This window comes from Canis lupus, chromosome 2, assembly GCF_011100685.1.
Source record: "Canis lupus familiaris isolate Mischka breed German Shepherd chromosome 2, alternate assembly UU_Cfam_GSD_1.0, whole genome shotgun sequence".
Taxonomy (NCBI): Eukaryota; Metazoa; Chordata; class Mammalia; order Carnivora; family Canidae; genus Canis; species Canis lupus.
Genome location: NC_049223.1, coordinates 42,220,650 through 42,248,439, shown reverse-complemented (window position 1 = coordinate 42,248,439; position 27,790 = coordinate 42,220,650). Strand labels below are relative to the sequence as shown.

Sequence of the window (27,790 nt, the reverse complement as noted above, 5' to 3'; positions counted from 1 at the left end):
AATTTTACAGGAATCAAAATAAGCATTCTTCTAAGTACCATACAAAGGACTTCTCCACAAACTATTTCTTTCAATTATAAATTACGTCCTCAAAGTTTTATTTTATTAAAATTATTTTATAAAAGAAGCTAGGGCCAATGCTATGTTAAAATAGCATATAAGCAAAAGTTAAAGAACCTCCAAAAAGTAAACTGTTACTGCCCCCAAAATTTCAGAATTACATAATCTCATTACTTACTCTCCAGAATAGCACCCCCTTATTCCCACTGTTGCCAAATGAAAGCTTTCAAGTCCTGAACAACAACCCCTAGACCCCTACTCTTTTTTAAATGTGACAATTCACTAATCTCTTACACATTTATTAAATCATTATTACAAATTTAACTTCCAAAACCACTAATCTAACCATTAAGAGACAAATGCAATCCAACAGTGACTTCTGAAGTCAATACCCCTAGCTCCAAAGAATGATGGCTGGAGTAATTTAAGGGAGAAAGCCACATTAGTAAATGTACAATGAGGGGTAGAAACTTAGAGAAGGCCATCTCTTTCTAAGCTTGGTCATTATCATCAGAGCTCTAAAACACTTAAATAAGATTAAAGAGCTGAGTCACACAAACTTCTAGAAAGATTCATATATTCCAACTAACAAGTATGCAATTAGATATGGATCTAAAAAATAATGTTATATACAATGTAGGTGATTATGTACCAGTCTGAAAAGCTATTCTCATATAATCCTCTCAACAATATTATGTGTTAAGGAGGAAATGATGAAAAATAAAACCTAATAGATAAAGCACACCGTTTGCAATTCACTACTAACTTGGATTTCCTAGACCAAATCCTCCACGGCAACCTCGGAAACTACCTCTTCCACCTCTTCTAGATGACCCTGAAGCTTCTGAATCATTTCCATCTTGAAAGCCTATAGTATTAAAACACACACACAAAAAAACAATACAAAACAACAACAAAAATCTTGGAGAAATGGTGGCCAAATTTAATTTAAGCCCTGGATATTTCAATGACCTTAAACATTTTAAGACATTAATAGTTATTAAAAAGAACTGCCATATTTGACCTATAAGGGTTCAACTTAACTAACATAAACAAACATAGCTACAATTTAGGAAAAAAAAAACACAATGCTTGCTTTGAAAAAACTAAAACTGACTAGGGGTGGCTGGCTGGCTTAGTTGGTAGAATATGTGACTCCTGGCTTCAGGGTCTTGAGTTTAAACCCATGTTGAGGGTAGAGTTTACTTAAAAAAAAAAAAAAAACTAAAAATGACTAAAAGGAAAAAGTGTCACTTGTAAAACAATGAAAGTTGCCACAGTTGGATCATTAACAAGATTTTTACAATGTAGAGAAGGATTAGATAAATCTATACTTCTATTTATTCTTTACAGAAAATAGTAAAACATCTTAAAGCACAGATATATAGGCATATATAAAGTCTGATTTCCTGCTATAATGTATTAATTCAACTGAATACCAAAAATCAGAATAAACAGCTCAAGTAAAATTTGATCCCACCTGCAGCAAAACAAGATCAATTCAAAACCAAAATGTCAACTGGGCAGAAAATAAGGAAACTGAGATTTAGTTTATGAATCTGTCACTATTTTACACCCAAAGAAACTGATCAATAAAGGTAAAAATTCTCCATATATTTCTTGCTATTGAAGTACATGTGTTTTTAAAACCTTAAGGGCAGACTTAATGTAAGGTAAATTCAGAGTTATACATCTACTACTTAAAACTTAGATTCCTCAATCTGGCAATAATCTTTTTGTCAATAATTATATCCACCTTTTAATTCTAATTTATTTGTGCCTCTTTATCTTTGAATAAACTTTGTTGGGGTTTATCTCTTTTCAAGAGACAGTTTATCTTTTTGATCCACTTCTTTTTAAGGTATGTTACTTTGGTGTGTGAACATGAATAAATAAAATATATAAAACATATGTATATATATATGTGTGTGTGTGTGTGTGTATATATATACATATATATATACACACACACACACACACACAAGTTTAAAAAATAAAATCAAAACCTATGGACTCACTACCCAGCTTAAAACAAAAAATTTTCAATACCTCTGGAGCCATGGATAGTCTTTTTCTCTATAATATTTCCCTTTCTTTCTCAACCAATATCCTAAATTATTTTTAATTTCCTTGCTCTTAATTTTAGCAACCATGTACATATCTTTATGCAACATATTGGTCAGTTTTGTGTTTGAGCTTTATGTAATGGAATTATACAGAATATATTCTTGGTCCTGCTTCTTTTATCCACCTTTGTTGTTGTTGTTGATTTGTAAAAATGTACTTCACTTTTACTGTTGAATAATACTTCATTGTTTCTGTTTCATTCATGTTTATTATCTTTTTAAGTGGCTTCTACTAAGTTTTTAATTACTTAAGTTGAACACTTAGCTCACTTCTTTTCTACTCCATATATTTAAGACTATAAACTTTCCTTAAAAAGTTAGCTGCTTAATAGGTTTTGATGTTTTTACTGCCAATTCAGTTCTAAATACATTATTACTGCCATATGAATTTTAATTCATAAATTGAAATTTTCAGTTTCCAAATCTCAAGGGTTAGGCTTTTCATTATGGATTTCTACTTTCATGATACTTTAACAAGAGGACACAGTTTGTGATAAATTCTGTTATATTTTGGGGCTACCTCTTCGCCTTAACTGATGGTAAAATTATAGTATTTTCCATATGCTGCAAAAAAATGTGTAATTTATGATATGGGGCATATTATTCCAAGCACAAATATTAAATCAAGCTTAATAAATGGTATTCAAAACTTCATAGATCTCACAGTCTTAATCAGTCTGGTCTGCTTATTCTGTCAATTCTAAGGGAAAAATTATTTAAATCCAGGATTAGAGGTTTAACTAGAATTTGCAAATTTTTCCATATAATTATGTTTACTTTTACTTTAAATACTTAAAAATATGTTGTTAGATTTCAAGCCATGTTCCAAACTATAATAACTTCCCAGTAAACTTGACTTTTATCACTAAGTAATTATTTCTTTATTCTTAATATGTCTGCTTTAGAGTCTATTTTGTCTCCCATTTCTATGTCAGTTTATTGGGGTTAATCTTGGACTGACATTTTTTTCTATTTTCAACTCTACATTGAAATTACATTTACTGTTAACATATATTATGATTACTTACATATCCATTTTTTACTTCTATCACCCTATTTTGTGTTCTCCTTACCCTGAGTTTTTTAATGTATTTTGTTCTCCTTTCTGTCCAATCGATTTTCCAAACGCTGCATTTTATGTTTTTGCTTTATTCTCAATTTCAGTATAAATAAGAAGTATTTATTTTCAGCCTTGTCTCCTTCCTCAAAGTCCTAGCCTTCTATTCTACTGGATTTCTTCCACTAGTAGGTTATATATTACATCCTTTTTCTTATTATCCTTCAATTTTACCATTTTTAAGAAATTCTGAAATTAGTTTCAATCTGTTCTCTTTCCTACTGAGTTGACAAAGAACTAAAGTATTTTCATTTGCTAGTATTTTAGTTATTTCTAAAACCCCTAAATTAATTTACATTACTACAATCTTCTAGAGTCAGACTTACTTGTTTACCAATATGTTTATCAATTTTAAAATGTGTGTTTATTTAGTTTTGCTCATCATTGCTTCCTACTTCTTTCTTGTTGCATTGTTTCTTTCCTGCTAATACCATAATTAAGTAGTTCTTTCCTCAGTGGCCTGACAGTACTCAACATCATCTTTATCTGGGTGTTTTCTGACACCTAAATTATCTGGATATAGCAGTTTGGATTCAGAACTACTCTCCCTCAGGATTCTAAATTCTACTCTATTATGTTCTCCACCTTTATGGGGAAAAAATTCTGCTCTCTGTTGTTCCTTTACAGGTGTATCTGTCTTTTTTCTCTGTTAGTTCTAATTATTTTTATCTTAGTAATTTTGCAATGTCAATATACAGATAAGGGTGGAATTTTTTTTTTCATTTGCTCAAGATTCTTGTACCTCCTTAACTCTGGAAAAGTCTCTCAACTAGTCTCTGAATAGCCTTCTTTTTCCTGCTTCACCTCCTCCCATTTTCTCTGTTCTCTCTTCAAGTGATACTTAGACATTTGTTAGAATAACAGAGCTTCTTATTTTATCTCCCATATCAATTAAATGCTTTCGTGTTTTCCATTCTCAAATAGAATTTCCTCAGATCTATCTTTGGATTCATTTATTCTACTCATCTTCGTTTAATCTGTTTAATCTATTATGTTTTCAATCAATAACTACTGCTTTCTGTAAATTCAATTTGGTGCCTTTTCAAAAATAGTTTCTCTACTAAGCAAATGACTATATAATGACTCCCTATCTCCAGTATCTATAGCTTTTAATTCCATACACAGGAGATACACATTTAAATGAACATTCTCTTTTTTTCCCCAAAGCTTATGCCAGTTTCTAATTATATAAGGAGCCTAATAATTAGAGGTAAAAAGAACATGGATATCCTACAGAATTAAAATTCTGCATGACTTTCTGGTTAGAAGGTAGGGATAGAAACTTTACATATTCTACATGGTTTTAAAAATAATTTGTTTTTGGACGCCTGGGTGGCTCAGTGATTGAGCATCTGCCTTTGGCTCAGGTCATGATCCTGGGGTCCTGGGATCAAGTCCCACATTAGGCTCCCGATAGTGTCTCTCATGAATAAGTAAATAAAATATTTTTTAAGAATAGAAAATAATAAATTGACAAGGTAAGTAAAACATTATAAAAGTTAAAATAAATGAATTAGAACTATACTTCAACATATAAATCTTTAAAAACTTGGAATAAAAAGGTCACAAAAATGGGGGTTGGGGTGCCTGGCTGCCTTCATCAGTAGAGCATGCAACACTCGACCTCGGAGTTATAAGTTTGAGCCCTACTGGGTACAGAGACTACTTAAAATCTTTAAAAAAAAAATCACAAAAACTAGGTATAATAAACTTTTTAAAAGTATGAATAGGAGTATACTCTACACACCAATGTTTTTAAAAAGTTACCTCTGGGAAAATGATATATAAAATACAGAGGGAAGGTGGGTCTTCCAACAATTGTGGATTTTTTTTTCTATATATGAAGTAACATATGACAAAAAGTTCCTGTTAAATCCAGGTAGTGGTATACAAGTGTTTAGAATATTCTGTGCTTTTCTGAGTTCTTGAAATATTTCAAAATTTACTTTAAATGTCACTTTTCATAAAATAACATTAATATATTTTTAAAGGTGACATTAGTCCTTCCATGAAGTATATTCTGCATTTCAGAAGTGACAACTGACAATCTCTTGCAGCTCTTAAAGAGTAATTTTATAAATCATTTAAACTTTGTGTAAAAGAAACATGAATATTTCATTTCAAAAAGTACTTACCATAAATTTAGCGAGGTCACTCAACCTTCAATATACAAAATTCAATTTTATTTCTATATACTAGCAAACAAAATGAAAAATTTTAAATGATATAGATCACTAACATCAGCAAAAACTGCAAAGTGAGAAACTCCAAATTCTGCTTCTCCAAAAAAGAAAAAAAAAATGAACAAAAACTATCAGAATTAACATTTTCCAAAATGAAAACTAATCAGGCTTGCAGTAATCCAGAGACTATTTTTTAAAAGCTGATTCTCTCAAAAAAATAAATAAATAAATAATAAATTAAAATAAATAAAATAAAATAAAATAAAATAAAAGCTGATTCTCAGCAAGAAACAGTGAACTCTGTGGCATATTTCAACTTACTTCAGTTCCATCTCCTGGCAATTCCACTTCTAGGCATATATCAAAAGATGCAAAGACAAGGACTCAAACAGACACATATATATGAATGTTCACAGGAGCATTATTCACAATAGCCAAAGTAAGTAAAAACCCCAAATGTTCATCGATAGATGAATGGATAAAATGTGGTATTATACATACAAGGGATAATTATTCAGCCATAAAAAGAAATGTTCTTTGTTCAAATACATGCTACAAACATGAACAATCACTGAAAACATGCTAAGTGAATTAAGCCAGACACAAAAGAGAAAATGTATGATTCCACTTGTATAAAATACCTAGAATAGAGGCAAATTCAAGGAAAACATAGAGTTTACCAGGAACTCAGAGGAAGAAAATAAAGGGACTATATAATGGATACAGATTTCTGCTTATGTTTCTGTTTCAATTTTGGAAACTGTGGTGACAATTGTACAACACTGTAAATGTACTTAATGACATTTAATTATACAGTTAAATTTAATTAAAATAGCAGATTTTATGTCATAGTTATTTTCTCAAATTTGACAAAAAATATTAATTCCCACATCCAAGAAGCTTAATCAACTCCTAATAGGATAAATTTAAAGAGATTTACACCTATACCTAACAATATAAAACATGAACAAATGGTACTGGGATAGTCACTTGCAAAAGAATGAAGTAGGAACCCTCCCTCATATCACATACAAAAATGAACTCAGAAGGGACTAAAGAGCAAAATAATAAAAGTATTAGAAGGAAACATAGGTGAAATCTACATGACCCCGTAAGAGGCAAAGGTTTTCTAGATACAAGAAAAGCACAACCAACAAATGAAAAAATAAACTAGACAGCATCAAAATTTAAAACTTCTGTGCTTCAGAGAACACCATCAAGAAAACAAAAAGGTAACAGGAGAATATATCTGCAAACCATATATCTGACAGAACATGTATCAAGAAGATAAAAAGAATTCTTTAAAAGACAAACCAATTTTTTAAATAAGCAAATGATCTGGATACACCTTTCTTCAAAAGAGATACAAATAGCCAATACACATATGAAAAGCTGTTCAACATACAGCCAGCCATCAGGAAACACAAATCGAAATGACAATGAGATACCATTTTACACCCACAAAAATCACTACTGCCAACAAGACATACAGTAACACAGATCAGTGAGGGTACAGAGAAACTGGGACACCTATACCCTGTTGGAAGGAATATAAATTGGTGAAGCTGCTGTGAAAAATAATCTGGCATTTTCACTCCTGGGTATATGTACCAGAAAAGTGAAAACATATGTTCACATAAAACTTGTACACAGAAGTTGATAACAGTATTAGTCATAATAACCCAAAAATAGAAACAACCCAGTAATCAATCAACTGATAAACAGAATGTTGTATAACTGTATAGTGAAATATTACTCAGCCATCACAAGTAATTAAGTACTATCACATGTTACAACATGGACGGACAAACCTTGAAAAGATCATCCTAGGTGAAAGAAAACACAAGAGACCACATATTACATAATTCCATTTATATGAAAAGTCCAGAATCAGCAAATCCATATCTACAGAAAGTCGATTAATGGTTGTCAAAGAATGGAGAAAAAAAGGGAAATGGGAATAACTGCTGATAGACACAGGGTTTGGGGGGGGGGGGGTGGAGAAAGGAAATGTTCAGGAATTAAATGATGAGATGGGCATACAACAGTAAATATATTTAAAACTACTGAGGTATATCTCTGAAATGGTGAAACCTATGTTATATGGAGTAATAGATAAATAAAAAACATATGCATCACAAAATATCAGATACTTAAAGAAAGATGTTTAATAACTCTCTAGCGGAAACTGCAAAACACAACTAGGAAAAACTAAAGATTTACTCGAACGGGGATATTCATGGATTAAAACTCAATACTGTAAAGATGGTCATTCCACTCAAATTCAATGCAATCCCCAAAATACGTCATTAGGTTTTTTTCCTGAAAATTGATAAACTGATTCTAAAAATCACAAGGAAATACAAAAAAAAAAAAAAAACAAAAACAAAAACCTAAGAATAACCCAGAATACTGAAGAACAATGAACTTGGAAGACTTAGCCTACCAGATACTGAGATCTATTATGAATTGCACTAATCAGGCTATATAGCAAAGATGCCAAAATATAGTAACTAACTAGTGGAAAGGAACCAAGTCCAGGAACAGTCATGCATATATACTGTCCCCTGATTTAGGGCAAAGAAGGCCTTGTAGTTTAGAGTGGAAGGAAAAGTGTTTCAGTATGTGATATGGGATCAAACGGATGCCCTCATGGAGAAAAAAAAAAATGTACCTTGATCCTTATTTACACCATATACAAAAATAAAGTCCAGATGAATTACAATCTGAATGTGGAAGTTAAAAAGATAAAATTCTATTATTTTTAAAAGATTTTTATTTATTTATTCATGAGAGAAGCAGAGAGAGAGAGGGGCAGAGACACAGGCAGAGGGAGAAGCAGGCTCCATGCAGGGAGCCTGATGCAGAACTCGATCCCGGGTCTCCAGGATCATGCCCTGGGCCAAAGGCAGACGCTAAACCACTGAGCCACCCAGGGATCCCTAAAAAGATAAAATTCTAAAAGAAAAATAGAAGAGAGTTCTCTTCATGACTTTAGAGGAAGCAAAGAGACTCCCAATATAAATGTCATCCAAGAGTTATTTTTACTACTTTACAAACTTTCTCTAAGTTTTAAATTATTTGCCAATGAAAAGGTAAAAACAAACACCCAACAGAAAAGGTGGCAGAAGATTTGAGTCAGCACTACACAAAAGATGATGTGCAATGGCCAGTGAACATATGAAGCACTGCATATTTCATTAGTCCATCAAGAAAAGGCAAATTATAACCACAATAAGATATATCACCACAAACTTAGTAGAATGGTTAAACTTAAAAAGAAAATACCAGGCGTTGGTGAAGATGTGGGAGTATACCTTAGTACACCTATCTTGAAAACATTTGACAATAGCTATTAAAGCAAAAAATATACAAAATCTATGAGCCAGCAATTCTACTTCTGAATATATACCAATAGTACCAAAAGAAATGTACTAGAACATCCACAGCAGCAGCTTCAAAATAGCCTAAAACTGAAAGACATCCAAACAGCCATCATTAGCATAACAGTAGAACCAAAGAACCTTATAGCAATAATGATCTACAACTGCAAACAACACTATGAATGCATCTCACAAATACATTAAGCAGAAGATGGACAGAGAAGAGTATGTTGCATGATTCCATTTATATCAAGTACAAAAACAGAAAATTAACCTAAGTTGCTATAAGTCACAATAAAAGTTAACCATGGAGTGGGAGTGAATGAAAATGAGCATTAAAGGGACTTCTGGAGGTGCCAGTAATTTCTATTTCTTGATTTGGATGCTTATAAACACACTAAGCCCAAGTGTGTTCAGTTAATGAGAAATCATTGAGCTACACAGGTACGAATGAGGTATGCACATGTCTGGTGCTATATATATATATGTCATATTTCAATATAAACTTAAATATGCTTATATTAATGCATACATATTGGTAATTTACTGAGTGACCACTATGTGCAAATTTTCTACCTCCAAATATATATAATTAAATAGAATAGCCATCAGAGATGTGCAAAAATGAACGATTCCCTGCCAGTCATTCTATATTAGTCATTAAGCCAGGATTAAGCATAAAGATCTGCAACTGACTTTTGATTACCTCACTTAAATATGAATTAGACTAATTTAAAGAAAATATTAAAAAAAGAAAGAAAGAAAATATTGAGGAAGATACTGGGCTGCAGAAAACAACCAAATATTTAAAACTAAGAACAATGTCTGAGGAACATTAAATGTTAAAAATTGCTTGTTAAAGGGGGAAAAAGGCAATTCTAAAAGAAGAATCTGGCTTTTTCTTAGCTAAACTTTCTCCTCGTCATTACACATCCCCCTGCAATCATTAAAAAACATCCCAATTTATGACAAATAGTTAACCCTCATTCACCAAATTCTTCCCCACCTCACAGCCCTAAGAAGGCTATTTTGAAGGGCATACGAGTCCTAGCTGTACTAGGAAGGGCCTGGTGTTCAATGGGCTATCTAATGGGCAAAAGAAAATGATGTTCTCAATACAGTAAAATGATGTATCTGATTATCATATATTGTTCCTAAGAATAAACTCTTTTATCATAAGTAGGTTTGCACAACTTTAAAAATTTTATAAGTTCACTATGTTTTCATGGGTTTTATTGTTGCTATTTTAACATGTCTACCCAGAAATTATCAAGAATTAAATATAGTAATGTTTATACCATCTCACCTCAACTTCATTAGAGGCCGAATCAGCAGAGTATGGTAGAGCACTGCCAGACCCGAACAAAATGGGGGTCTTCACTCTCCCACAAATCCAAATATTCTATTCAGAGAGACATCCCAGTTCATAGATATTGTGACTGACCAGAACTCACAGTCCCTATTCTGTACTTCACAGCACATTCTGGGGATCTTTAGGGAAAAAAAAATCCAGTGACCTTAGAAAGTCTAAGTACAAATCATTCCAAAATGTGGTCCTTACCGCCTCTTTTGGAAAATCCTCTGTTCCGTGTTTGATTATCTTCACAGTCATTATTAGATTCTTGAATAAAAATTTAACATGTGAATAGGATCTAAATAATTAACTTTAAAGTTGTAATACCTAAAGAAAAGCACTATCACAGTATAAATTAGTGAGGAAAATGAGTATTAAGTTAAAATATGAACATTTTAATTCTTTTTTTAGTTTTATTTTTTTGAACATTTTAATGCTTGAAATAATTTTAGCAACAGAAAAAGACATTATTCAGTCAACTATACAAATCATTTCACGTATCTAAATGTTAAATGTTAAGTGTATAACTGAGAACTCACTATTTCCCAAGTGCTCCACACAAGTAAAAAAATAAGAATGTCATCAATATTGATACGATTGAAAATGGTTTCAGAATTATCTAAACAAGGGACACCTGAGTGGCTCAGAGGTTGAGCATCTGCCTTTGGCTTAGGGCATGATCCCAGTCCTGGGATCGAATTCCACATCAGGATCCTTGAGAGAAGCCTGTTTCTCCCCTCTGCCTATGTCTCTGCCTCTGTGTGTCTCTCATGAATAAATAAAATTTATTTTAAAAAAAGAAATATCTAAACTATTAAAGCAGTCAAGTGGTTCTTAAATGTAGGCCATACACCATGAGAAATACATGACAATTTTTTTTTAAGATTTTATTTATTCATGAGACACATGGGGGGTGGGGTGGGGGGCAGAGACACAGGCAGAGGGAGAAGCAGGTTCCATGCAGGGAACCTGATGCAGAACTAGATCCCAGGACTCTAGGACCACGCCCTAGGCCAAAGGCAAGACACTAAACCACTGAGCCACCCAGGGATCCCCGACAATTCTTTTTAAAATGCTATCAATATGTCTGTAATTTGCCTTTCTTACTAAATCTTAGGCATTAGTGGTTTTTTTTAAACATATGCAAACTTTTCCCCAATCATCCTAATGAAACAATTGGGGGATATCTTGTTTTTTCTGTTTTTAATGACATTATCAAGTAACATTACCATTTTCTAACCAGTGGAATAAGAATCACTACAGTGAAGGCTGCCTAAGGATTAGCTAGAAAGTTTGTTAAAAATAAATTCCTAGAAAAAAATAAAATAAATTAACTAATTCCTAGAATCCACACCCAGAGATGTTTATCAGCAACAAATAAATAATTTTTCAAAGTTTAAAAATATGTTAGTAATATGACTTTAAGTAATAACTTTAAGCTTTCTGGAAGATTCCAACAAAGCCACATTTGGGGATTACAGAAACAGTTTCAAGAGACCTTGCTACATGTCATTACTGTTTAAAATCCGAGACCTTTATGTCATAGTAATGACATCAAGTATCTAGAAAGCTTAGAAGATATCAGTTAAGTTCCTATGCAAAAGTACTAATCTACTTAACAATTAATATTATTTTAAAGAAATAACCCAGGGCTCTTGTTGTAGGCTCCTACTTGAAATGAAGTCAACAAATACCAAATATTTCCTAAAGAGCCTTTTAATATTGACAACTTTCCAGGAAGGAGGCTTTAACACTACAAGGGAGCTTAACAGGAAGGAAAGAATTTTGGAAAGCTTGGCCATCCCTGGAATAATGAGGACAGCTAACATTTATTGCCTTATATAAGAAAAATCTACAAATTAATTTGAGATCTGACAAGGACAAAGGGGTCTCACAGTGTCTTTGTCCAGTTATTCCCCTAAAACAAACCTGTATTTTGACCCCACTGGAAATTATAATAGGCAAATGACATCAGGTGAAGTTGGGTGAAGAGTACAATTGCAATAGGAGAAGGGGAAGGAAACTCTCTACTATTTTTCTAACTTGTAATGAGGCTCATACTATTTCAAAATAGTTATTAAAAAAAAAGAATTTCTGTAAAGTTAGGAAATAAAGCCAAGCACAAACAAAAAAGAAATATCATCCCAAGATTAGCTATGACCATATATTACATGAAAATTAATTATAGAAAACATGCAAAATATACATAACATGTAAAGTATAAATACTTAAACATATAAACAGAAATAACGATACATTAAGTATATTAAATATATATTTAGTATGTAAATATATTAGATATCCAATATAAACATATTTATACACATAATTTTTAAAATAGTAATGCAGAATTCAGTATGGTTTAGCACTGTTCTAAAGGAATAACATGTACTTTTTAAATCTTCACAAAAACCTTGTAAAATAGGTATTATTCTTTCTATAAATAGAAAAAATGAAATACAGAGAAGCTTAATATGTTTTTTCAAGGTAACATAACTGAGAAGAGGAGAATTTGGGTCTTAAACCTACAGTGTCTAAATCCAAAATTAAAGGTCTTTATCACTAACTAAACCAGCTGGAAGAAATGAGACTGCAGGGAAAATAACCACAAAAGATGCTATTTGTGTGTAGAATAAAAGCTCTATCATGATATCAGAATCTGTTCCTCATCGTATCAACAACAATTTTAAGAATGAAAGAACTCAATCCATATACATTTTTTTTTTATTTTTAGGGGAAGTAAGCTTGAGAAAGAAGAAAGACTATTTTGGAGGAAAGTTCTTTCAGGTTCCATGAGAAACTAGAATTTGCGTTCAAAAGTGCTCTGGCCTACCACTGATAAAAATCAACAAGGGAAGAAGGTCTGGGCTAAGTGAAAATGATCTTGAATATTCAATGATTTTAAAAAGGAAGATTAAGTAAAATAGAAATGGAAAAGAATTAAAATGGTCATTTTTTCCTTCCATCAAATATTTGTTCTATGTTAGGTATATTTTCATTTGAATAAGATGAAAAAAGCACAGAAAATCAGGAAGAATGAGACTGACAATGGCTTAGGGAAAGAAACAGTCTTATAGGTATATTAAAACCCTATCTAATTCCAAAGGGTTTTATGGTGATCAGTCTAGGCTTGGTTTTGATTTTGAGAATCACTGTTAAAAGTACAATGAGATTAACTCTCAAATATTTAATGAAGATAGATGGCATTTACCATGAATGTGTCTGGTATTAAACTTCATATTTTCATTAAGCCTGCCTAACAACCTATAATACAGACGTCCTCCATTCTGCAGAATACAAACTGTGGCTCTGAGAAATTAAGCAACTTGCTCTTAGTCATTCACATAGCAGGGACAGGAAACAAAGTCTGCAGCTCCAAAGTATATTATGTTATTAAGAGTCTACAGATAAGGGCACCTGAGTGGCTTAGTCAGTTAAGTGTCCGACTACTGATTTCAGCTTAGGTCATGAGACAGAGCCCCACATGGGCTCTGCACTGGGCATGGAGACTGCTTAAGATTCTTTCTCTCTCTCTCCCCTTCTGCCCACCCACCCTCTTCCTCTTTTTTTAAAAAAAAGAAAAAACATTCCACAGATAAGTGATTACCAATAAGAAGACATCAGAATCACCAGTGATGCTTTTTAAATATAGGTTCCAAGGTCTCACCCAAATCTACTTAATCTACTTAAAAGCACTCTCACCCAAATCTACTTAAATCTACTTAAAAGCACTATTACTTACAATAATCTATCTTCTGATAACATTACTCTACTTTCATCATTCTCTGTATTCCTCCAAACCAGTTGGTTAGTACCTTTGCCAGAAATGTCCTGATTTCAGCAGTAATCCACATTCTCATGAATCTTTTCCCACTGTTAAAAATTACGTGAGGCTGAAGAGGGACCTGCATGTCCTAAATTGTATGTATATATGGACATGGAGTTTTGTTCTTTCCATTATCCACTTTTTCTTAAGGAAAGAAACCATTCAAAAGTTGCACCTCGGGCAGCCCGGGTGGCTCAGCGGTTTAGCACCGTCTCGAGCCCAGGGCCTGATCCTGGAGACCCGGGATCGAGTCCCATGTCAGGCTCCCTGCATAGAGCCTGTTTCTCCCTCTGCCTGTGTCTCTGCCTCTCTCTCTCTCTCTCTCATGAATAAATAAAATCTTAAAAAAAAAATAAAGTTTAAAAAAAAAAAAGTTGCACCTCATAGATTAACTAAGGCAGGTTGCAAAAGGTCAAACTAGGACACCTGAATCCTTGGTTAAGGCTCTGGCTATAGCTGCTTTATATATTTTTTTAAAGATTTTTATTTATTTGACAGAGAGAGAGAGAGAGAGAGAGAACAAGCATGTAAAGGGAGAAAAAGGGTTCCCACCAAGCAGGGAGCCCAGTGTTGGGCTCGATCCCAGGACTCTGGGATCATGACCTAAGTCAGAGAAAGATGCTTAACCAATTGAGCCACCCAAATGCCCCTACAGCTGCTTTGTAAAATCAGGTTTAAATAAATTAGAATTGAAAAAGACTATGACACTTAATCTTAGTTTCTCTTTAGCATGTACTTTGAACATTACATTTTAAAAGCTACTACAAAAAACATTGAACTCACCTCTCCAGAAACCAGAGCTATCACCTTCTTCAAACTTATTTGAAAAACCTATACAAAAGAGAAAATTAAACTTGTAAACTTCTGACAATACCTATACCTCTATGGTAAACCAAAAAAAAAAAAAAAAAAAACAACAAACAAAAAAGGGACTGCTAGTTATTAGTTATGATGACCCTTTAAAATAGGATAAACCACAAAGAACTATATATAAACACTGAAAGAAAACCAACACAGGTTGGATTATGACTTCTGCCTTGTGTCAATTAATGAAGGTAAAATGTCCAGCCAATGTTATATTACCTCAAATGTCATATGCTTCTATATACAGATGGTCAGAATAGGGGTATATATATCAACATAAACACTATATATTTTCTATTCAAAAGATCAAAGTTTTTAAAACCTTATAAATTAACTCAATCTCTTGATCCACCAGTGGACAATACCAAATTATAATCTAATCTTTAATAATCCTTCCCATCTCAATAATAAGGAAATTCTTCCAACATTTTTTGTTAAAAAAATTTTTTTTACATCTTTCATTTATCTCTGCTTTCAAATTTTTCATATAATAAAAACCTGTATCTAGATTTATGTGTCTCTGGAGCATACAGATACATCTCTAAAATTAATTTTAAATGCATTATCAGTAGTATTTCACAAAAGTATTAAATGTTGGATCTTAAAAAATGATCTTTAGTGCAAAGATATTCAGAGTAATATTCATTAAAATTAAATGTCCCTATAAGATGGCTGTCAATCAGTATTTAAGCTAAATTATAAAATATTAAATGTATTAAATCATGGTTTCTGCAATACAGAAACCAATTACTGTCTGACATATTAAATTTATATGCAGAATGTATACATAAAGCTACTTAATATCTCAGGTTCATAAATCTAACATCGCTTTTAGCACAGAAATTTAATACATAATTATGATACAAAAATAAGTACCAATAGGATTAGGTGACAAAAAAGGTTTTCCTTGAAAAGATAAATAATTTCAAAATAAAAACAATCTGTACAGAAAGAGTATATTACCATGAAACCTAAATTTTGAGTTATTTAATCCATTTCAAGATTTGCAATCTTTCAAGTTGGTTCAGAAAAGGATTATTCTATCTACTTCCCTCTACAACTGCCCCTTCCCTCCATTCTATCCTCTTTAACTGCTGGGTTTCCAAAATGCTTCAGAAGTCTTCCACCTACACAGTACTGGTCTTGATCTTAAATTCTGCATCAGTTCTGATATACAGTTTTTAAAGTTTTTAAGGAAGAAAAGAACTTCAAAGCTTCTACTCGTTCTTTGTTCAACTAGATGAAGATTCAAATTTACCTTTGGAAGTATGTAAGATGGATCTCTTACTGGGAGGCACAGGGGAAGGGAGTCTTGAGTACAGAAAAAAAAAACTAGGGTTCACTAAAATTGTGATTATAAAGTATCATAAGCAGTTTACCTCTGTTTCCAAAACTCTTTCCAACTCCAAAACCACCCATTGTAGATGTATTCTCTCTTTTATTAGACTCACCAGCATCTGAAAATGTTCAGAGTTAAAACTCTTTAGAACATAAAATTAACTGTCATCAAAAACTAGGAATTAAATGAATCTTTGGGATTACTTAAAAATAAAATTTTTTAAGGGGGAGGCGGGGCACCTGTCTGGCTCAGCTGGTAGAGCATGCAACTCTATCTCAGGATGGTAAATTTAAGCCCCATGTTGGGTGTAGAAATTACTTAAAAATAAAATCTTAAAATGAAAGAATGAATCAATCTTTTCTGTAAAGGGACTTCCAAGGATAGGGAGAAAGTAGTACAGAAACTTATAAAAATAAAATATCCTGCAACTTTTATTTAAAAACTCTTGAATTATAATACCAAAGTAAAAACATAAACATACTACTGGTGAAATACAGCTTTCTACTACTACTTGTTACTTAACTTTTTATCAGGAAATTCAACTCTGTGATTTTCTGTATATTGAAACCTCACCCTGAAGAAAGCCACTTATTTATGCTTCTGCATGGAAGTCCTGCTATTGAAAATTTTATACTCTTATCCTGTTGTGGTTTTTTTTAAGATTTTATTTATTTATTCATGAGAGACACAGAGAGAGAGGCAGAGACATAGGCAGAGGGAGAAGCAGGCTCCCAGCGGGCTCCCAGGACTCTGGGATCACCACCTGAGCCAAAGGTAGATGCTCAACCACAGAGCCACCCATGTGCCCCACCAGAGAGCCACCCAGGTGCTCCTCTTGACCTTTTTTAAAATTATTATTACTTAATCATTTTGTTAGCATTTAAATTGCTCTCAATCTTTCTACTTTTAAAACTCAAATTAGGAAGGAACTACACAATAAAGAAATAAAAGCTGAACTACCACTTCCTGAGTCACATCTCTACCACTCCGGGTCTTTCCTTATATTATCCTGTGAACTTTATCCTCACAATGATGAGCATCCAACATTTTAACTCATACCAAACTATTTGCCATAATCCACATTGTTAACTTCTAATATTTTCTACCTTCCTACACACTGGTCCTTAAGCAAGGCATTCCCTGCTTTTCTATTTTTCCTATCAAAATTCTTTTCACTCTGCAAAACCCCATTTCAAAGGCCACCTCCTCTATGAAGTCTTCTTTCAGACTTCAGTCATAATCAATCCTTCCTCCACATTCCCACAACATACTATCACTTACTTTCTTTGTGTTTCTCTACCACCAGTTAAGAATTTTGAAGACAGAGTTGCTATGGCAAGAAGCATAGCTATTTAAGCCAAAAAACTGGACAAAAGACATACAAACTAATATAAACTGACACTTTAAACTATCACTAGAAAAATTTAAAGCATTTTCTTGTGGTCTTCATAAATTGTGTCTTACCTAACTATACAATAACCTAATACAGGGAAGTTAAAGATCTACAAAACTCCTCAAGCCACGTGCAAAATTGTGTATGAGCAATTATCCGTATTTTCATCAGATTCTAAAGATGTGTATGATTCAAGAAGTTAAAGCTATTTAGGGGATCCCTGGGTGGCGCAGCAGTTTAGCGCCTGCCTTTGGCCCAGGGCACGATCCTGGAGACCCGGGATCGAATCCCACGTCGGGCTCCCGGTGCATGGAGCCTGCTTCTCCCTCTGCCTGTGTCTCTGCCTCTCCCCCTCTCTCTGTGTGACTATCATAAATAAATAAAAAATTAAAAAAAAATAAATAAAGCTATTTAGGTCATACTTCACAGAACATGAAAAGTGATCAATACTCTATTATGAGCAATTAAGGGTCAGTTTCTTTCTTTCCTTTTTTTTTTTTTTTCATTTTCTTTCTTTTTTTTTTTTAATTATTTATTTATTTTTTATTGGTGTTCAATTTACTAACATACAGAATAACACCCAGTGCCCGTCACCCATTCACTCCCACCCCCCGCCCTCCTCCCCTTCTACCACCCCTAGTTCGTTTCCCAGAGTTAGCAGTCTTTACGTTCTGTCTCCCTTTCTGATATTTCCCACACATTTCTTCTCCCTTCCCTTATTTTCCCTTTCACTATTATTTACATTCCCCAAATGAATGAGAACATATAATGTTTGTCCTTCTCCGACTGACTTACTTCACTCAGCATAATACCCTCCAGTTCCATCCACGTTGAAGCAAATGGTGGGTATTTGTCATTTCTAATAGCTGAGTAATATTCCATTGTATACATAAACCACATCTTCTTTATCCATTCATCTTTCGTTGGACACCGAGGCTCCTTCCACAGTTTGGCTATCGTGGCCATTGCTGCTAGAAACATCGGGGTGCAGGTGTCCCGGCGTTTCATTGCATTTGTATCTTTGGGGTAAATCCCCAACAGTGCAATTGCTGGGTCGTAGGGCAGGTATATTTTTAACTGTTTGAGGAACCTCCACACAGTTTTCCAGAGTGGCTGCACCAGTTCACAGTCCCACCAACAGTGTAAGAGGGTTCCCTTTTCTCCGCATCCTCTCCAACATTTGTTGTTTCCTGCCTTGTTAATTTTCCCCATTCTCACTGGTGTGAGGTGGTATCTCATTGTAGTTTTGATTTGTATTTCCCTGATGGCAAGTGATGCAGAGCATTTTCTCATATGCATGTTGGCCATGTCTATGTCTTCCTCTGTGAGATTTCTGTTCATGTCTTTTGCCCATTTCATGATTGGATTGTTTGTTTCTTTGGTGTTGAGTTTAATAAGTTCTTTATAGATCTTGAAAACTAGCCCTTTATCTGATATGTCATTTGCAAATATCTTCTCCCATTCTGTAGGTTGTCTTTGAGTTTTGTTGACTGTATCCTTTGCTGTGCAAAAGCTTCTTATCTTGATGAAGCCAGCATCACCTTAATTCCAAAGCCAGACAAAGACCCCGCCAAAAAGGAGAATTACAGACCAATATCCCTGATGAACATGGATGCAAAAATTCTCAACAAGATACTGGCCAATAGGATCCAACAGTACATTAAGAAAATTATTCACCATGACCAAGTAGGATTTATCCCTGGGACACAAGGCTGGTTCAACACCCGTAAAACAATCAATGTGATTCATCATATCAGCAAGAGAAAAACCAAGAACCATATGATCCTCTCATTGGATGCAGAGAAAGCATTTGACAAAATACAGCATCCATTCCTGATCAAAACTCTTCAGAGTGTCGGGATAGAGGGAACATTCCTCAACATCTTAAAAGCCATCTATGAAAAGCCCACAGCAAATATCATTCTCAATGGGGAAGCACTGGGAGCCTTTCCCCTAAGATCAGGAACAAGACAGGGATGTCCACTCTCACCACTGCTATTCAACATAGTACTGGAAGTCCTAGCCTCAGCAATCAGACAACAAAAAGACATTAAAGGCATTCAAATTGGCAAAGAAGAAGTCAAACTCTCCCTCTTCGCCGATGACATGATACTCTACATAGAAAACCCAAAAGTCTCCACCCCAAGATTGCTAGAACTCATACAGCAATTCGGTAGCGTGGCAGGATACAAAATCAATGCCCAGAAGTCAGTGGCATTTCTACACACTAACAATGAGACTGAAGAAAGAGAAATTAAGGAGTCAATCCCATTTACAATTGCACCCAAAAGCATAAGATACCTAGGAATAAACCTCACCAAAGAGGTAAAGGATCTATACCCTCAAAACTATAGAACATTTCTGAAAGAAATTGAGGAAGACACAAAGAGATGGAAAAATATTCCATGCTCATGGATTGGCAGAATTAATATTGTGAAAATGTCAATGTTACCCAGGGCAATATACACGTTTAATGCAATCCCTATCAAAATACCATGGACTTTCTTCAGAGAGTTAGAACAAATTATTTTAAGATTTGTGTGGAATCAGAAAAGACCCCGAATAGCCAGGGGAATTTTAAAAAAGAAAACCATATCTGGGGGCATCACAATGCCAGATTTCAGGTTGTACTACAAAGCTGTGGTCATCAAGACAGTGTGGTACTGGCACAAAAACAGACACATAGATCAGTGGAACAGAATAGAGAATCCAGAAGTGGACCCTGAACTTTATGGGCAACTAATATTCGATAAAGGAGGAAAGACTACCCATTGGAAGAAAGACAGTCTCTTCAATAAATGGTGCTGGGAAAATTGGACATCCACATGCAGAAGAATGAAACTAGACCACTCTCTTTCACCATACACAAAGATAAACTCAAAATGGATGAAAGATCTAAATGTGAGACAAGATTCCATCAAAATCCTAGAGAAGAACACAGGCAACACCCTTTTTGAACTCGGCCATAGTAACTTCTTGCAAGATACATCCTTTTTTTTTTTTTTTTAAGGAAGGGTCATTTTCAAAAACAAATTGCTAGCTACACAAGCTCTGAGAAAAAATATAGAGGTTGAAACTAAAGTATTCCATTAACAATAAGGGAAAGGAGTTATATTCATTGGTCTATGAATTTCTAAGATTATTCGTAGTACAATGATAACTTTTTAAAGTATTAACATTCAGCCAAGAGTTTTGATCAGAAGATTAATGTGTTTTTCAACCTAACACATATGAAATTAACAGTGTGTAGTAAAATCGGTCTCAGTGACGGTTTTCTCATTTAAAAAGCCTTTATTTAAATAAATAAATAAATAGAAAATTTAAAAAAAAAGCCTTTATTCAAAGATACAGGCTTCCAGTTACAGAATGAATAAGTCACACAGATAAAAGATATATCATAGAAGATATAGTCGTTGGTATTGTTAATAATTTTGCCATGGTGACAGATGGTAGCTATACCAGTGATGAGTATAGTTGTGGAATCGCTACGTTGTATATCTGAAACTAATGTAATGCATTGTGCATCAACTACACTTCAATTTAAAAAAGAAAAAAAAGGAAAAAGCATTCAATTAATGCAAAACTTTAACAAGATATATGAATATACTTTCTGAATTTGAAAATTTAAAAATACCTAATTAAAACATTTCTGGGGAGCCTGGGTGGTTCACTAGGTTAAGCATCCATCCAACTCTTGATTTCAGTTCAGGTGATTATCTCAGGGTTTTGAGATGGAGCTTTCTCTGTGCTGGGCATGGAGCCTGCTTGAGATTCTCTCTCTTGCACGCCCTCTGCCCCTCCCCCCCACTTCATCTCTAAAAAATAAAAAAAATTTTAAAGGCTTTATTCATTAGTATTTTGAAATCCGCATCAAAAAGTGTCACCTAGGGGATCCCTGGGTGGCTCAGCAGTTGGTGCCTGCCTTTGGCCCAGGGCGTGATCCTGGAGTCCCGGGATCGAGTCCCATGTCAGGCTCCCAGCGTGGAGCCTGTTTTTCTCTCTGCCTATGTCTCTGCCTCTCTCTGTGTCTCTCATGAATAAATAAATAAAATATTTTAAAAAAAACAAAAACAAAAACAAAAAAGTGTCACCTAAATTAAATTCTAAAATTAGATTTTAAAACATCTACTCTAAAATATATTTTTTAGAATACATTTAAGTATTAAATGTTCCTCTAAGTGTAATAATTTTCAGGTATTTATTATCTCTAATGTTATTAGTAACCAACAAAACCCCCACTTGAACCTTTTAGCAAATCATCAATGTCTCTTACTATGCAGGCTTTAAAAACACAATAAAAATGCATATTTAAAGAAATTATTTCTTGGGGCAGCTCAGCTGGTTAAGCATCTGCCTAGGACTCAGGTCATGATCTTAAGGTCCTAGGATTGAGCCCAGCCCTGTATTGGGCTCCCTGCTCAGCAGCAGTCTGCTTGTCCTCTCCCTCTGCCCCTTACCCCTCTTGTATATTCACTGTACTCTCTTCTCTCTCAAATAAATAAAATCTTAACTGAATCTAAACAAGAAATAAAGTTTTCCAAGTATCAAAGGAAATACCATACAACAATCTTTAATGTCTCCAATGAATAAAAATACCTAGAAATAAAGTTTTTCAATTAACATCCAATGAATTCAAGATTAAGCACTACGTGTATTTAAAACTACCAATTAGCCCTAACTTATGATACCCTGTAAAAGAAATAAACAGTCATGTGGATTTTTAAATAAATTTTAAGTTTTAATATTTTATGGCACTATACTAAAACATAAAGTAAAATACTTTCAGCATTGTAATATCAAATCTAAAAATGGACTGTAGGAAGGTATTTTGCTATATCATTACCTGTCAAATCAAGTACTTGTTCTAAAAATAAAAAGTTCCAAGTTTGGGGAAATAACCTCTTAATACTAATAAACTTACAGAAATGTTTCTATATTGCCTTTTTTTGAGAAATAAAAGTTTAAAAAAGAGGCCCTTCCTACCCTAATCTCTGAAGTTTTTACAAACATTCTCCTGCCAATTGTGGGATATCAATAATCATAAACACATCAAGAAATATCCCTATAAAGCCATCCTTAACCAATGTAGTTTATCAATTTAACTCCTACTATCCCAAAGGAAAAAGCAAAAAGGAAACTGCTAAGTGAAAAAACAATAAACTCATTATTCCAAAGTCTACTGTGCAGTGAGTTACAACAGACTTAGCTTTGCACTAAACAGCTATAATAGTTTCTATTCTTTCCACCACTGAGCAGTTAGTAAGATTATGGAAAGACAAATATACTTACCTCTGTTTCCCATACTCCTCCCTGAGAGAAATCCACCTCTCATGAAATGATCTCTTCGAGAAGGTCCATCATTCATTTCTGAATCAAGTAAATTTAAAGCAAGTCAAAAAGGTATCTTGTGGTACAAACATTAAACCTTTTCAATGTGCCATCCCCCATGATAAAGGAAGAATTCTATAAATCAATAAAGACAAACAGCCTAGTAGCTTTAGATAGGTAGTTCTCCAAAGGAAAAATAAATGATGACTAAATCTTACTCAGTTAAACAAAATGGAAATCAAAGGAAGAAGACAGCTTTTTTCAATCATATGACTGACTGGAAAATAGTTTTAAGTTTGCTAATACCAAAAACAGTTAAGGGCATAGGGAAACAAGCACAAATCATATACTATAGTAAAGCTACAAATTAGATCTTGATCCTAGCTTTAAAAGAACATGCTTTTTGAATGTATATTCATTTCTTCTCTGGATAAACAAACCAAATTGTCACACAGAAATTAAATCAGTACTTAAATCTCTGCATCATGGCCTAGTTGTTTTTTCTTTATTTTTTTTTTTTTTAACAGGCGAGCTCTACCAAACTCTCAAAGAACAAATCATTCCAATGACATATAACCGTCCCAGGAAACATAAAGAGGAAATATTTCCCCACTCATTTCTACCAAGTCAACACAACGTTAACAAGTCAAGGACAGAAGAAAATCTCTTTGACTCACAAGTAGATGCAAAATCTCCATAAAAATTATTAGCAAAACAAATCCAATAGGAAATTAAATAGAACATTATGACCAACTGGGGTTTATTCCAGTATGCAAGGATATTTTAAACAACAGAGCATCTTAAAAAGGTAAGTAACAACATTAACATATCAAAATGAAAAAAACTATCTCTACAGATAAAAGTACATGAAGTAACTCAACATGGGGGCACTTTGGTGGTTCAGTCCAGTTAAGCACCTGCCTTGGGCTCAGATCATGATCTCAGAATCCTGGGATCGAGGTCTGTGTCCTCTACTCAGCAGGAAGTCTGCTTCTTTTTTTCTCTTTCTCTCTCTTTCCCCCCCCTTCCTCTATCTCAAGTAAATATTTTAAAAAGCACTCTAAAAATAACATGATTTATGACAAAAATATATATTAGCAAACTAAGAGGTTTTCATGGCAGCTCTATTCATACTAGCAAAAAGGAAATAATTCAAATGTGAGTCAAGAAGAAAATAAACATATAGTATGACCTGTTTAGCCAAAAAAATTAAAGTATAATAGATCTAATTAAACAAAACAAAGTACTGTCTCCTTCAAAAAAAGCACTCTACATGGTATACAACTTTACACTTTACAAAATTACATTCATCACCTCATTTGATCTTTATCCTTATAATAACCCTGTTAGGAATGAGGGTAGGTATTGCTGAGTTTGTTTTTAGAAAAAATTAAAACCCCAAAATAACAGAACCTATATGTGCTAGGCCTAGAAAGCAGGATTTCCATCCCAAAACTGTGCTTAATTATACCCACTGCAAAAACAATTTAAATGATCTGAACTAGCAGCAGACATAAGAAGAAAAAAAAGCTAACACCCAAAAAGAAAAAACTTAAGATTCAAGTAGTTTATTACCATCAAAATAAAATTAGTTGACAACTAAAACAAGTGGTCAAATTCAAGATAGATAATTGTTATCACATGTGCACAAGAAAATCATCATTTGAGCACCACAGATATCAGGCACTACACTATATTAGGCCTTTGTATATATTAACTAGCTTATTTAACACTTAAAAATGTAAGAGCTATTATCCTCATTTTTAAAATGAGAAAACAAAGTTTAGAGAACCTAAAGTTTAGAGAACCTAAAGTTTAGAGAAGCAACTTCACCAAGGTCATCCAGCCAGTATGAAGACTGGACTTCAATTTGAATCCAATCATCAGACTTAAAGCCCTACTTGTTGGAGACCTGTATACATTCTCCACAGTACATCTATAAGAGAAGCACCTTAACATCTCTAGATGGTAAATCAAAGGACAAACTTAAAAATAATCTTGGACAACACCCCATTAGTCATTCAAATCTGAAAAGTAAAACACAGGAAAGATACAAATATTTTTAAGAGTTAAAGGAAACAGCATGCAAAATTTTTAAAAATCCCAAGGTATAGTCTAAAAATGATGGTCCAAAAACTGAAGGTTCTAATAAAGAATTAATTCATCTTGTCTTCTTTGCTTTTAGCACGCAGTCAAAAGGAAATAGGCAATTACTCTCTTTACTTTTTTTTTTTAGTAGTTTTAGGGATTGCTGCTCTCACTTTCATTAATTTAATGATATACCATCACTGAATTTTATCAGGTTCAATCCCCATCATAATAAATACATAGTTGGAAAAATATCAGTAAAGAAGTCCATGATACTAATAAATGATAGAGTATAGCTATTTACCTTTGGTGCTCTGAAGCCTATCAAAACAAAACAAAAGAAATGAAAAGAAACTCCATTTAAAACGAAATTAGATTAATGGAAGCAATTCCCACCAAATGACATGTAATTACATCAGACCAGATTCAGAAAGAAGGAGCAAATTATGAACAACTTAAAAAAAAATCCACATATTTAACCACCAAGAAAAAGAACAAGAACTAGAAGACTTTAGTTCGAGCTCTAATCCACCTGTAATCTTCCAATCTTCATCCAGCGTCATCTGCTTAACCCAAAGTGAAAAGGGTAAGAGAAGATGAAAAAGACTCAGTGGCAAAAAGTTCTGAAACAACTTCTCAGTATTTAGGGCTGCCAGCTGTATTAATCTCTAATGCCCTTCATTATCTCAAGTAGCTCAAGGACTACACATTTATAAATCATCAACCTTCAGTCTTCCAACCAGAGATCATGTAATTATAAAAGTAATGTGCACAAAAATTGCCTGGAAATCTGGTTAAAATGTAGATTATGATATAGTAGTTGTGGGTGAAACATTAGAGTCTGCATTTTTTTTCCAAGTTTTTTTTTTAATTTGAGATAGAAAGTCCATACAAGCAGGGGGATGAGGGATGATGAAGGGCATAGAGAAAAGCAGACTCCCCGGTGAGCAGGGAGCCTGGCATAGAGGTCTATCCCATGACTCTGAGACCATAACTTAAGCTGAAGGCAGACAGATGTTCAACCAACTTAGCCACCTCTAGATTCTGCATTTCTAAGTTCACAGGTAACACCAATGCTACTGGTCTGCCAACAATATTCTTACATCCACCAAAAGACATAACAGAAGTTTACAAAATAGGAAAATACTGTAAACTATCCACATGCCCATTAATACAATGTCCTATGTTATATCCATAAATAACCTACAACTATTTCCAATAACATGGAGAGAAGCTTAAACACAAGAGAATTTAATGTATGGTTCCAATTCTATATAATTTGTATATACAGGAAAAACTTTATGCTGCTAGAAATTAGAATAGCAGTTACTCCTAGTCAGAGTGATGGTTGCCTTGAACAAGGGTTTTTAGAGTTCCACTAATGCTCTGTTCTTGATATGGGTGAACACGAAGGTGTATTCACCTTGTTCAAATCCAGCGACCTGTACATTTATGATGTATACCTTAAAAATACTGAATCTGGGATCCCTGGGTGGCGCAGCGGTTTAGCGCCTGCCTTTGGCCCAGGGCGCGATCCTGGAGACCCGGGATCGAATCCCACATCAGGCTCCCGGTGCGTGGAGCCTGCTTCTTCCTCTGCCTGTGTCTCTGCCTCTCTCTCTCTCTCTATCATAAATAAATAAAAATAAAAAAAATACTGAATCTGGCAGGGAAAGAAGGTAGAAGAGTAGGGTCCCCAAGTCACCTGTCCCCACCAAATTACCTAGATAACTTTCAAATCATCCTGAAAACCTACGAATTTGGCCTGAGATTTAAAGAGAGAACAGCTGGAATGCTACAGTGAGAAGAGTTCCCGCTTCTATCAAAGTAGGAAGACGGAAAAAAATAAATAAAAAAGCATCCAAGGGGGAGGGGCCCTGCAAGGAGCGGGTCAAAACCCCAGTCCCAGAGAAGCAGGAGCTTTACCAGCCTTCCCGGACGGAAAGGCGCTTGCAGGGAACTCGGGCAGGATCCCAGGAAGGGCAGTGGAGCCCCCCAGGTCCCCCGGGTCACTAACAGAGGAGATGTGCCCCTGGGGAGAGTGCGCCACATTCCCCGGGCTGAGCTCCCTACAGGGCTGGAGTGTGCGCCCCAGGGGGCCCAGGGACAGCTCAAGTGGAGGCTCTGCACGAAGGGGGCTGCATGGCCCCGGGAGCCCGATTCCAGGGGCGGGCGCAGACCCCATAGCCCAGGGCACCAGGGGACACAGCCCAATATCCAGCGCTCCCCCCGGGACACGCGGGGGCAGGGAGGACCCAGGACAGCAAGGACGCTCCTGCCCCCAGACCCCCCAAGCTGTGCAGATCGGCGCCCCCGGAGCATTCAGGACCCTGTGGACTGGGAGACTGTGGTAGTTACTGCAGGAGCGGACTCTAGAGCTGGAGAGCTGGCCGCTGCCACTGTTGTTGTTCCTCCTGGTGTCACCTTGTGCCTGGGACTGAGCAGGGCCGCCAGGGAGCAGGGACCTCGCAGGATAAACAGCTCCCACTGAGCAGTGCACCTGGCAGGGGGCGGGGCAGCTCCCCCAGGTGCACACACCTGAGAATCAGCACAGCAGCCCCTCCCCCAGAAGACCAGCTTAAAGGACAGGGGAAGAGCAAGTTCTTGACCAAGCAGTGCTGGAAAGTTCCAGGGGAAGTCTAGGGACTTACAGTATATAGAATCACAGGATACCCCACCTTTTGTTTTTGTTTGTTCCCCCCCTTTTTTTCTTTCTCTTTTTCTTTTTC

At 34.7% G+C, this 27,790-nt stretch overlaps 1 protein-coding gene across 4 annotated transcripts in view; it reads right to left on the bottom strand.

Moving 5' to 3' along the window:
• DDX4 (DEAD-box helicase 4) overlaps positions 1-27,790 on the bottom strand; it is an 83,174-nt gene that overhangs the window by 27,549 nt on the left and 27,835 nt on the right. The window contains exons 4-8 of one of the 4 annotated variants that reach the window (XM_038530606.1): positions 22,935-23,012; positions 16,293-16,370; positions 14,833-14,880; positions 10,431-10,490; positions 827-928 (exon numbers count right to left, since the gene is read on the bottom strand). In XM_038530606.1, coding sequence (XP_038386534.1) covers positions 827-928; positions 10,431-10,490; positions 14,833-14,880; positions 16,293-16,370; positions 22,935-23,012 — 366 coding nt within the window. The remainder of the gene's footprint in view (positions 1-826; positions 929-10,430; positions 10,491-14,832; positions 14,881-16,292; positions 16,371-22,934; positions 23,013-27,790) is intronic. The other 3 variants (XM_038530607.1, XM_038530608.1, XM_038530609.1) reach the window with 3 other exon arrangements.